This window comes from Rhincodon typus, chromosome 8 (genome assembly GCF_021869965.1).
Source record: "Rhincodon typus isolate 14 chromosome 8, sRhiTyp1.1, whole genome shotgun sequence".
In the NCBI taxonomy this organism is placed as follows: domain Eukaryota; kingdom Metazoa; phylum Chordata; class Chondrichthyes; order Orectolobiformes; family Rhincodontidae; genus Rhincodon; species Rhincodon typus.
The window spans coordinates 6577979-6591824 of NC_063339.1; the positions used below are offsets into that span (position 1 = coordinate 6577979).

A 13846-nucleotide genomic window follows, 5' to 3' on the forward strand; every position below is an offset into this window, starting at 1 on the left:
CTACCTACTAACCTCATCCCGCCCCCTTGACCTGTCCGTCCTCCCTGGACTGACCTATCCCCTCCCTAACTCCCCTCCTACACTCACCTTTACTGGCTCCATCCCCGCCTCTTCGACCTGTCTGTTTCCTCTCCACCTATCTTCTCCTCTATCCATCTTCTATCCGCCTCCCCCACTCTCCCTATTTATTTCAGAACCCCCTTCCCCTCCCTCATTTCTGATGAAGGGTCTAGGCCCGAAACGTCAGCCTTTCTGCTCCTATGATGCTGCTTGGCCTGCTGTGTTCATCCAGCCCTGCACCTTGTTATCTTGCATTCTCCAGCATCTGCAGTTCCTGCTACCGCTGTACATTGGCTCAGCTTTGAGGAAGCATTTGTCACTAGATGTCGACCAGATGTAAGGGAAATGCCTGAATATTGCTCTTCCTTCACTCAGCAATGAGATTAAACATTTAATTAGAACTGCTACCATCATGAAGATAATCTCAAAGCACACAAGTTGTGCAATGATGCAATCCAAAAGAAAAGGAAATTAAGGAAGATGATATTGCTATCCCAGCTGAGACTGAATAACTTGATATGAAGGAGAGACTAATCCGGTGATATCCTTGAGTCTACAATTCAATATTGCAGCCAATTTAATATTTAACTATAGAGGTCAGAGGACATCTCCTTGGATCATATTTATATGGTTATCTTGAGGCTTATATATGTATGTATATGAGGCTTGTAATTTTCTCTATGCATTTTGACTACTAAGCCACCAATGATTGATTCTCGATAAATTTAAAAAGGTGTTAGAAGTTTCCAATAATTCTTTCACAGAATTTAGATAGCTCTTTCAAAGAGCCAGTAATGAGTACAATGGTTGAATGGCCTTTTTCTGTCCTGTAATTGTCTGTAATTTGGAATTCATTCATGTCCTTCATTCATACTCTCTGTATTACCATCCAGTCCCTCAATAATCCAAAGGTATCTGTGCCCCTCTAATTCTAGGCTTAGAACTGTTCCCAATATCAAACCATCATCAGCAATCACTCGCTAACATGCATAATTATCCACCAGGAAACTCCATTTCACTGGTCATGTGGTTCCTTGAGTGGCTGATGAGCCCAATCCTAGATTTGCATCACCAACCACACATTTGGAAGGTGTTTCTGGAAGGAATTGGTCCTTGGCCTTGAGATTGTTAGTATTCCTTTCTCCAGTTGTTTTCCCGTACATCCTTTTGTCACCAGGTGTTTTCAAAGAATTGTGTCCCTTCGTACAGGACTTTCATCCAAGTTGGTTTCTTCTGAATGACAGTCTCCCACGTGTTGACATCAATGTTGCATTTCTTCAGGGGAAGCCTTCACGGAGTCTTTGAAATGCTACTTTTGTCCTCAGCTCATTCAAGTGCCTTGAGTTGAGTGAAGAAGTTTGCTTTGGCAATTGGAAACCAGGCATCTTAAGTAAGTAGCCAGCCCAGGAGGGTTGGTTTTGGATTGTCGTTATCTCGATGCTAGAGCCATTAGCTGCTTCAAGGACACTGACATTAATACGCCTGTTGCTCAGCTGATATGGGGAACCCATCTACAACAACACTAATAGTATTTCTCAAGTATCCTGAGACAACACCTGCATACAGTCCAGGTTTCAGAGCCATACAGAACAGTTGGAAGGATGATTGCCTTATACACAAGGATCTTAGTAAGAACGTGGATGTCACAGTTGTCGAAGATTCTTGTCCAAAGGTGGTGCTTGCAGATTGGATGCGTTGATCTTAACAGAGGGATGGACCAGAGCTTTATTTAGCACAGATTGATAAAGTATTGAGTCTTCTTGAGGTTGGGGCTAAGACTAATTCTTCGGTATGTTCCACAAAGGCATTAAGTGCTTGAGGTTGCAGATTTGCTTGCCAAGCTGGTGTGTTTGATTGCAGACGTTTTGTTACCCTGCTCGGTAACATCGTCAGTAAGCCTCCAGTGAAGTGCTGGTGTTCTGTCCCGATTGTTAGTTATATGCCTCGGTTTGCTGGGGTAGTTGGCATCACTTCCGGTTTTGTTTTTCAGTGGTTTGTATATCGTTTGTTGGTGGAGTTCCATTTGAAATGCCAGGCCTCCAGGAATTCTCTGGCATGTCTCTGTTTGGCTTGTGCTGTTATGGCTGTGTTGTCCCAGTCGAATTTGTGTCCTTCTTTGTCCATATGTATCGAGACCAGTGACAATTGGTCATGTCTCTTGGTGGCTAGTTGGTGTTTGTGTATCCTTATTGTCAGTTTTCTTCCAGTTTGCCCTATGCAAGGTTTCTCACAATCCTTGCATGGTATTTGTATATTACGTTGTGAGTATGGGGTCCATTATGTTCGTCAGTAGCTGTTGCAGGGTGGTTGTTGGTGTGTGGCAACCCTGATACCCAGGGGTCTGAGTAGTCTTGTGGTAATCTCTGATATGATCCCGGATGTACGGTAGGGTGACTAGTGTGTCTGGTCGTATTGTGTCTTCCTGCTGTGGTCTGTTGCAGAGATAATGGCAGATTGTGCTTTTTGGGTTTCTATTCCTTTTAAAAACTTCATATGAGTGCTCCTGTTCTGCTTTGCACAATTCCAGATTGCTGCAGTGTGTTGTGGCTCGTTTGAATAATGTCCTGACGCAGCTCCATTGGGGTGGTTGCTGGTGTAATTAAGTATCTGGTCCGTATGTATGGTCTTTCTGTATACGCTAGTGTGGAATTCCCCATTATTCTTATGTTCTACCATTATGTCTAGGAAGGGTAGTCGGTTACTGTTCTCTTCTTCCTTTGTGAATTTTATTCCGGTGAGTATGTTGTTTGTGTGTCGGTGGGTTTCTTCCAGTCTTGTGCGTTTGATAATCACGAAGGTGTCATCTATATAGCAGACCCAGAGTTTGGGTTGGATAGTGGGGAGCGCTGCCCATTCTAATCTTTGCATTACCGCTTCTGCTATCAGTCCTGATATTGGGATCCCACTGGTGTTCCGTTGATTTGTTTGAATATACGGTCGTTGAAGGTGACCCACAAACCAACAACCACCCTGTGACAACTACTAATGAATGTAAGAGATCCCATACCCACAAACAATAAAACTAATGTAATTTCCGGACTGTGACAAACATTGCATAGGCCAAACTGGAAGAAAACTGACAATAAGGATGCATGAACACCAATTAGCCACCAAGAGACATGACCAATTCTCAATGGTCTCAATACACATGGACAAAGGAGGACATGAATTCGACTGGGACAACACATCCATAATAGCACATGCCAAACAGAGACATGCCAGGGAATTCCTGGAGGCCTGGCATTCCAACTGGAACTCCATCAACAAATGCATTGAACTGGACTCAATATACAAACCACTGAAAAACAGAACAGGAAGTAATGCTAACCACCCCAGCAAACAGAGGCATATAAATAACAAGCGGGACAGAACACCAACGCTTCATTGGAGGTGTACTGATGATGTTACCAAGCAGGGTGACGAAACGTCTGCAACCAAACACACTGGTTCGGCGAGCAAGTCTACAACATCATCCACAACCCAAGTTACAAACTTTACGCATTAAGTGCAGTTTGAAGATTCTTTTTTGAGAGAGCAGAAATGACGTTGTCATCTGCATGCTCAAGTTCCAAAAACGAGGTCAGGGTCGTTACCTTCATGGATTTCAACAGGTTGAGGTGGAAACATCTGCCATCCATCCTATAGATAATGTCCAAACTATTGTTTTTGACAAGATGAAGAATGGTAGCAATGAAGAGAACATTGTGTGGGTGATGACACATCCCTGCTTGACCCATGTCTTGACCTCAAAAGATTATGTCATATTACCAGTGAGAACCATCTGTCATAGTGGAGACAGTGGACGTTAATGAATTTCACAAGACAGCCAGCCTTTTGGAAAGATCCTTTAGAAGAATCTTCTAAAGCACTTCTCAATTACTGAGTCAAAAGTCTTAGTCAGGTCGATGAAGGCCACATAGACCGGTTGCTGTTATTCCTTGCATTGCTCTTGGAGTTGCCAAGTACTGAAAATCATGTTCACAGTTCTACAGTTTGGCCAGAAGGCACACTGGCTTTCAGGAAGGGTTTCATCAGAGACTGGGAGAACGCGCCTAGTGAGGATGCAAATGGCAATTTTCCTGGCAATGGAGAGTGGGAGATTCCTCAGTAGATCCCACGGTTCACTTTGTCACCTTTCTTGAAGACGGTGGTGATTGAAGATCAGCATGGATTTGTTTTTTGTCCTGGATTTTCAGGAACAGTTAGTGGAGATGACAGATAAGCTGTGCTCCTCCAAGTTTGAAAACATCTGGTGGAATCCTATCTACATCTGCGCCGTCTTTTTTGTTAATTCATTCACGAGATGAGGACATTGCTGGCTAGGCAGCATTTATTGCCCAGAGGGCAGTTAAGAGTGAATGACATTGCTGTGGGTCTGGAATCACATGTAGGCCAGACCAGGTAAGGTTGGCAATTCCCTTCCCTAAAGGACATTAGTGAACCAGATGGGTTTTTCTGACAATCGACAATGGATTCACAGTCATTATTAGATTCTTCATTCCAGATGATTTTATTTTGTTCAAATTCCACCATCTGCAGTGGCGGGATTTGAACCCAGGTTCCGGAACATTATCTGAGCCTCTGAATTAACAGTCTAGCGATAATGCCACTAGGCCATTGCCTTCCCCAATTTTTCATTCTTCATGGGTCTAACGGTGGCTTCAACCTCTCCCGCACTAGGTGGAAGTCCAAGATCATCTTTGATGGAGAGTTGGGGGCTTTCCTCAAACAAGTCATTGTTGATGATTGTCTTGCAGTTCAGGAGTTCTTTGACGTGTTCTCTCTATCGGAGTTTGACGTTTTCTCTGGTTCTCATAAGGGCGCCATCCTTACTCCGCATCAGTTTGAGGCTAAGGCTGCTGGGTCTGTACATTACCTTGGTGGCACTCAAAAAAACCCCTGGTATCATGCTTGTCAGCAAGGAGTTGCACCTCCTCAGCTTTCTCAGTCCACCATTGGTTCTTGATTTCCTTCATCGTTTGTAACTCCATCTTTGCTGTTTGATGAGTTCTCCTCTTTGCCTCACTGGTGATGTTGTTTTGCCAGGCATGGAGAGCTTCCCTTTCTTGTCAATGATGTCTCAGATGATATGGTCATTCTCATTGAAGCTGTCTTGGTGCTTCCTGGTCTTGTAGCCAATGGTTTCTTCACAACATAAGATGACGCAATTCTTCAGCTCTTTCCAGATTTCCTCCACTCCATTAAAATGAATTCTTCGAACATTTTGGTGACTACATTGTTGGAAATTTACTAGTCTGTTTGACTATTGAAGCCGCTCAACTTTTTCTGAACTGCGTGTTCATCTTCAGCTGTTTCTGGCATCATTTGATGGATATTGAGAAGCAGGTGAGACGGTGATCTGTCCAGCAGTTATCTGCATTGGTCTTTGCTTTGGTAATGAGAGCAACCTTTTGGTCTCAGGATTGTATAATGGCGTGGTCAATCATGTGCCAGTGCTTCGATTGTGGATGCCTCCAAGAAGTCTTAAACTTGTTTTTTGGCAGAACAGTTGGTTAATGATGGTGTTCCTCACATTTGATGAGCAAGTGAATCCGTTTGGTGTCCCAATTCCCCACTCCTTCCTTTTTGATGGTTCCTTTCCAGAATTAAGCGTCCTTTCCAACCCTGACACTGAAGTATCCAAGGAGCATAATTTTATTTTCATTAGGGATATTAGTAAGTATGGTGTCCAAAGTGGAATAGAAGCCTTTGCTGGACTCACCTGTGGCGTTAAGGGTTAGAGTACAGGTACTCACAACCATTGCCTGTTGGTTCATGGCAAGTTGTATACGGAGAGGCAATTGCTGATGCCAACAGGGAGTCTCAAGAGTTGGTTGCTAAGCTCATTCTTGATAGCTAATCAAATTTCATGTGCCCTGGGTTGATCCTTGGGTTTGTTCTCCAAAAGGTAGTGTGACCACCACCTTCTTCTCCCAGCTGCCCTTCACTGGATCTTCAAATCATCTACAGGGCAGCGAAATGAAAGTTGAAGTGCCTGAATTCACAGGCAACATGGGTAGTTCTTCATTCCAGATGATTAGCCAGCTGATCGCACTTTTCAGGTTCCGAGACTGAGTTTGACATGGTTTTCAAACTGCAGGTTATTGAGTTCGCTAGATGAGGCTTTTCAACCAGATTGGTGATGAAACAGATTATTTTTAAGTGCACCTTTTCTGGTCCCCTCCCCCATGCAGAGTAAGCAACATGGAGTCGATAGATGTGAAGCTGGAAAAGCACAGCAGGTCAGACAGCATCCAAGAAGCAGGAAAGTCAATGTCTCGGGCCGAAACCCTTCGTCAGGTCTGGGGACAGGGAGGGGAGCCCAGAAGTAAATAGAGGGACGGCGGGGTGGGGTTGGGGGAAGGGTAGGTGGGATGGTGATGGTTGGATGCAGGTAGGAGGTTACTGTGATTGATCAGTGGGAAAGATGGAGTGGATAAATGAGTAGGAAGATGGACAGGTTGGGTCAGGTCAGGAAGGCGAAGAGGAGGGGTGGCCAGACACGGGATATGGTTGGAGATGGAGCGATTTGAAGCTGGTGAAGTCAATATTGAGGCCATTGGGCTGTCAGCTCCAAGGCAAAATATCAGATGTGGTCCCTCCAGTTTACGTTTGGCCTCAGTCTGACAGTGGTAGAGGCCAAAGATGGGCACATCACCAGGAGAGTGGGAGGGGGAACTAAAGTGGATGGCAACCGGAAGGTCAGGTTGGTTGGTGCGTGCAGAGCGCAGATGCTCTGCAAACTGGTCCCCAAGTCTGCGTTTGGTCTCCCTGAAATAGAAGAGACCACATCGGGAGCAACGGATACAACAGATCAGGTTGGATGAAGTGCAGGTGAGTGTCTGTTGGATCTGGAAGGATTATTTGGGGTCTTAGACAGAGGTGAGAGAGGAGGTATAGGGGCAGGTGTAGTACCTCCTGTGGTTGTAGGGAAAGGTACTGGGCTCAGTGGAGAAGTTGGTGGGGAGTGTGGAGTTGATAAGAGAGTCATGGAATGAACAGTTGCTGGGGAAAGTGGACAGGGGTGGGGAGGGAAATATTTTTTTGGTGGTGGGGTCTGATTGTAGGTGGTGGAAATGTCAGTGGATGATGCATTGGATTCAGAGGGTGGTGGGGTGGTACATGAGGACTAAGGGGACTCTATCCTTATTGTTGTTGGGGGGAGAGGGTTTGAAATCAAAGTGGATCCTGAAGAAGGCTGCTTGGTATTTGAAGAAAGCTGATAAAATGCTCTCCTGTTCCTATTCCAACAGCGAAATGACCGAGTCAAACTCAGCTGCGTATGTGCTCGCCCCTAGCTACGAACTTCCAAATCTCATAACCCGCTTCCAGTCATCACTCGCCAATTGATGGCTTGTGCTGTGTGTGTTGGGGGTTTAAATTCTTCTGAGTAAATGCTTTGTGTGGGACACCTTTTAACATGGCACTGCTACTACACATCAGCAAACACATGGTCCTTAACAGAAGATCCAGTTCCAGTGGAAAGGAAATCTCAATGACTGGGAATCTCCCTACTGCTGCAGCAGTTGCAGTCAGTGATATCACATAAGTATCTTTACCTGGATTGCCACTGAGGACTTATTTAGGATTGTGCATTTTCTGTTTCCTCTCTTCTGACCTTACTGTCATAGGTGGCTATGCCAGGAGTTGAGAACACCCGACGGCATCGCTCATGGGATCAAGAGAACACTAAGCCTCTTCACCACAGAAAGATGGCAACTCATTGAAAGGCAAATTTTAAACACTCCACCTTTAGCTACTGTGGCTTTCCTCTATCAAGACCCAAAGCCTCAGATGACTCTATCTATCTTTGCACCTCTCTTTCCTCCCTTAAAGCACTCTCTGACTGAACTTGTAGATATCTGTCCAAATATCTACATGACCAGATGTCATATTTTGTTTTATAGAATCATAGAATCCCAGCAGTACAGAAAGAGGCCACTCAGTCCATCGAGTCTACACCAACGTGCCAAAAAACATTCCACCCAGACCCAACTCCTCGGCCTATCCCCGTGACCCTGCATTTTAATATGGCTAATCCACCTAGCCTACATATCCCTGGACACTACGGGGCAATTTATCATGGTCAATCCATGTAACCTCTACACTTTTGGACTGTGGGAGGAAACTGGAGCACCCCACAGAAACCCACACGGACACGGAGAGAACATGCAAACTCCACACAGAGAGTCGCCTGAGGCTGGATTCGAACCCGGGTCTCTGGCACTGTGAAGCAGCAGTGCTAAACACTGAGCCACTGTGCCACCCTCTACAGTACTCCTGTTAAGCACTTTGGGACGTTTTATTATACTAAAGGTTCCATACAAACGTAAGTTTTCATTGTATGATGCTATCACTCAAAAATTATCGTTTTGAAACATTAGCTATATAAATAGTGGTTGCAACAGCGGGTCAGCGGCCAGGAATGCAATAAGTGACTCCCCAAAGCCTGTCCACCCTCCACATGGTACAAGTCAGAAATGTGGTGGACTACACCCCACTTTCCTGGATGGATGCAGCTACAACAACATTCAAGAAGCTTGACACCAGCCAGGTTAAAGCAGCCAGCTTGATTGTACCACTTCCACAAACATCCACTCCCTCCACTACCGATGCTCAGTAGCAGCAGTATGCACCACCTACAAGACGAACTGAAGAAATTCAGCAAAGCTCCTTAGACAGCACCTTCCAAAGCTATGGATATCTAGAAGGACAAGGGCGGCACATTAATGGGAACACCACACCCTGCATGCTTCCCTCCAAAGCACTCTCGATCCTCACTTTGAAATATATTTCTGTTCCTTCAGTAGCACTGGGTCAAAATCCTGGAAGACCTCCCTAACAGTACTGTGGGCCTAGCAACAGCACACGGGCTGCAGTAGTTCAAGGTGGCAGTTCATCACTATCTTCTCAAGGGCAACTAGGGACATGTAATAAATGCTGATTCAGCCAGCAATGCCTACGTCCAACATCTGCCGCACTTTGCCTTTGTTCTGTCCATTATTCAACTTGACCAATGAGGTCAATGACCATGGTATTGTGTTATAAATTCAACATACACCTTAAACTAACTTAATTTCCCTTCATTTTCAGATACAACTGGCTCAGACAGAACCAAGTTGGTGGTTTATCAAAAAGGTTAGAAATTAAGAGATGTTAATTGGCACAGTACCAAGATAAAAATAATGAAACAGAAACAAAAATTGCTGGAAAAGCTCAGGTCTGGCAGCAACTGTGGAGGGAAATCAGAGTTAATGTTACAGGTTGAGTGACCGTTCCTCAGAACTGATTTACAGCATCCGCAGGTCTTTTAGTTTTTATTCGTATAAAAGTAATGATCCTTGCTTGGTTCTGGGCTTGATCACAATTCAACATAAAACTTGCATTATATAGTACTTCTGATGTATTAAAACATCCCAAGGTGCTTCACGGCATATTATGAGAATAAATGTTAACACAGAGTCACAAATGGAGACATATTAGATTAGGAGAGACAAAAAACCAAAAGCTTCAAGGAAATATGTTTTAAGGAGCATCTTAACAGAAGTGAAAGAAAATAAACAGAACTTTGGGGAGGAATTCCAAAGCTCAGCAACTGAAATCAGGCAGCAGATTATGCGGTAGGGCTTATGGAAGTCACAAAGATAGGTAAAAGCATGGCCATGGAAGGATTAGAAAATTGTAAATTATAAAATGAGGTGTGGTTGGACTGAATGCTGTATGTCTCCAAGCACAGGATGGATGATCAGGACTCAATACAAATTAAACACAAAGTGCTGCAGAAACTCAGCACGTGGCAGTTATCTGTGGGGAGGAAAAGACAGTGAACGTTTCAGGTCCAAGATAACTCTTACTTGGAACTGAAGGAGGCTACAAAATGATTATACTTATTGGCAAAGCGGAAGGGGAGCAACAGAAATGGATAGCAAGGATGCTCAAAATATCCAGCAACAGTCAACACAAGCCACAGAAGCAGCACCTAACTAGCTACATCTAGCCTTCAAAACTCAACACTGAATTCAACAAGTTCAGACCGTGATCATTGTCCTTCATTTTTATTACATCAAACCCTCTCTTCCTCCATCTTCCTTATATGGGTTTGCTCTCAAGCGATAATGCTGCTAACAACACCTATTCTGCACTGATATTTCTCCTTTATTCCCTTATGGTTTTGGTTCTGTGCAGCATCACCATCCATTCCATTTGATCCCCCTCTGTCTTTGTCAACAGCATTGAAAGAAACTTTTTTCAACCCCCTCACCCCTCCAGTTTCAAAGAGAAATCACATTGAACCTGATATATGATCTTTCACCATGGAAGCCACCACACCTGCTGAATTTCTCCAGCACTTTGTTTCTGTTTCAGTTCTCCAGCATTTGTAGTACTTTGCTTTTATTCAATGCAAGTTTTGTTGGATCGTAGAATTTTGGATCAGTTCAATTTATGAAGGATCAAAGGTGGAATGCCAGCAGAAACCAGTGACCCATGCTGGAAATTGCATGTTGTTTCAAAACTATAACGTTATCCATGGCAGAGCCTGCTGACACACAAGTTGATTGAAGAAGAACGATGTGGGCAAGGTGCCAGCAGACAGCTAATGACCTTGGAATTGTATGCTAGCAGTTAGAGAGAGGAATAATATTGGAGATGGGGATCAACTCCCTTTCTGCAATAAAATGATAAGTGGCGCAATTATGCAATTATCTAGAATATGACAATACTGCCCAGGTAGTCCATTTCAGCATGAGGCTATTAACCAGTGATTAATAGAGGAAACAATCTGTACATAACAACTTTGGCAGGTTTCAGATCAGCATCGTATTTGTTTAAGATGTCCAAAGCAGCAAACTTCTTTCCAATACTGTGCAACAGGTCTGGTCACTCACCATCCGCAAATTCTGTGTGGTCCTCGTTTCCACAGCCCTCAAAATTTCTCGAAAGCGAGTAACCCCTCTTGTTAAGTTTCTGTATAGAATGCAACATAAGAAGAATTAGCAGGATAAACAAAATGCAATAATGAATTGAACATAAAAAGATTTCACTTTTAAGTTAGTAAAATACTACAACATCTGAGTAGTCTTAGAAAGCAATCGTGTAAAGTAACTATGAAATTGATGAAGAGTCATCAGACTTTGCTTTCTTCTCACAGGCACTGCCAGATCTGTGTTTTGCCATCAATTTCTGTTTTTAAATCATCTTTACCTCGTCTTTCCTATTAGTGACTCTGCACCCTTAACTATTTCACTCTTAAGATTCACTCTTAACTGTTTTCTGAAAAAGCCTATCAAGCCAGTTAAATCAAATGATTACTAAAACTAGTTAGAATAAAATCAGACAGACCACTCAGCTGCAAACTCAGCAATAAATCTACTGGAAGTAATGCATTTATTGTCCTTCATTAGTTGCCTTTGAGAAGGCAGTGGTCAGCTGTCTTCTTGAGCAACTACATTGTACACCTTCCACCATGGTTATAATCTCTTCCAACCTCTTCCGTTGGGCAGAAGATACAAATTCTTAAACACATTTACCAAAAGATTCAAGAACAGCATCTTCCCCATTGTTACTAGACTTCTGAATGGACCTCTCAAATTTTAAATTTAGTGCTGATCTCGCTCTTTATGCACCTTCTCGGCAGGTGTAGCATTGTATTCTTCACTCTGTTCCATAACCCTAACGCACTTTGTATGATATGATCTGCCTGTACTGCATGCAAAACAAAAAACTTTTCACTGTACCTAGGTACATGTGACAATAATAAATCAAATCAAAAAGTACTGAATGAGTAAATGTGGTCACACGGTGCTGTTAGATAAGGATGTACAGAAATCAGTACGAGGTTCAACTTTTTTTGGCGGGGGCGGGGGGGGAGAAGGCAGATGGAGGAGTGTGTTCCATTGTACTTGTTACCCTTGCCTTCTAGTGGGAGGGGCTGCGTATTTGAGAGGTGCTGCCAGGAAAGCTTTGGCAAGTTGCTGCAATGCATTCTGTAACTTGTACACACAGTAGCTACACTTCGGAACATAAAAATTTGAAGATTAGCAGATTAAGGGGAAAAAATCAGGACTACAACACTTGTGTTGACAAGATAAATCTGGGTGGCTTGTAGCCCCCTGACTGCTACCTAAGGTAACTTGGAAATTATACAGTTTGAGCACTATATTAAGTCTATTGAATTAATTCAGCCAATCAAATGATTCCACTTTAAAAGTCCATTTCGTTTTCATGTGCTGTCAATAACAAGGAGAAAAATCAACCAGTTCAATCTGCAAAACTCAGGGGAGCCCATCTGGTGGATTGCAAATAGCATGCTCTTAGGGTAATAACTGACTGTTTGTATAGGCCCTTAACAGAATTCCAAGCCTTTCTGGTAAAGAAAGTCGAATCAGAAAATAATAAAGCCAATTGCTAGTTGTTCTAAGATCTTACGCATTATACCTTCCCAAGTTTGACCATGAATTAGTTTTTTCACATCATTCTGCGAGAGAAGCAATGGGAACCAAACGGAATTTGACTGCAAGATCTGCCCCTACCTCAATATGATGATCACTGCTATACTATCAAAGAAATTGCTAGTTGGTTCTGAATTTAATCTCCCTGCTCACATCAATGCATACAATCAACAAACGTGGTTTGATAATTCCAAGCTCTAATCACATTACCCTCAGACAAATCACTTTACAAAAAAAGCAAGTAACCCTGCACACAGTAAGTACCATTTTACCAGTTAAACGTGCAAGTATTGGTATATTCTCTTCAGATTCCCTTTTGAAGTTCTTACCATCTGTTTTGACAACCTTTGCATCTTCCCAATAGCCAGCATCTTAATTGTCAGGTCTACTTCTTTATGTCAAGTATCATGATCTCTACCTTTTTGTAAGCTGCTATTTAATTCCTAATCCTGAATCGCATGCAGTCCTGTACTTTGTAATAGCCACCGCATCATTCCCTCCAAGATGAATTTAGACCTGCAATTCATTCGATTTGTTCCTTTTACAATGCTTGCTTTTGGGGGTCACGTAGCCTAATCTTCCCTTCAAGTCCAATGCATTCTTCATGTTTTTTATCTCCTCTTCCTGGTTTTCCAATCTACCATGCAAACCATAATTTCTGATCATTCTGCTCGGATTTCTTTTGCATTTAATTTATAAATAAAGCAACCCTTTTTTCTACCTGGGCACTCTTCGCCCATCCCCAAATACCAATCATTAATACGTTCAACCAAAATTCTGATGTCCATCCTAATAACACAGTTATTGTCTCAGAATTGATGTCAAGTTTACACCACTTCTTCAACCATGTGATTACATTCCTTATCCACGTGAATTTGTACGTGCATTGGGTAATAGTCTCGAGATTTTAATCCACAAATATCCTTTCAAACTGGTTTGAGACATTTCTCATCCCAGCATCAGATAGGCTATGTACTATAAGGGCCCAAAAGCCTGCTTATGAGCAATGCTATTTCTCCCCACTGCGTTCCGTCAAGACAGCTTCCCGGTCCACAGAATCCCATACTGCACACCAAATTTACAATCTGTTCTTAGTCTGGTTTCATTTATATCTTTTTACTTTGTTATTTTTCCTCTCTCTATAAATTAGCTTGTATAAAATTTTACTTTCCTAGTGCTTCAAACCTACATCAACTTCAAGAATTAGAGGCAAAAAAGCAGCATCTCCTCCCTTCCTGCACTGAATTCTTCCCTTGTATTTGGAATGTGAGAGAATTGGCCTGATGAGTGCAGAAAGAAAAACTTGGCCAAAATGTGCCTTTTTTTCCAGAAAATAC

The 13846-nt window shown here is 42.9% G+C and overlaps 1 protein-coding gene across 1 annotated transcript in view; it reads right to left on the reverse strand.

Annotated features, from left to right (window-relative positions):
- ttc7b (tetratricopeptide repeat domain 7B) overlaps nucleotides 1-13846 on the reverse strand; it is a 301097-nt gene that overhangs the window by 233103 nt on the left and 54148 nt on the right. The window contains exon 3 of the mRNA XM_048599973.1: nucleotides 10947-11025. Within this exon, the coding sequence (XP_048455930.1) occupies nucleotides 10947-11025 (79 nt within the window). The remainder of the gene's footprint in view (nucleotides 1-10946; nucleotides 11026-13846) is intronic.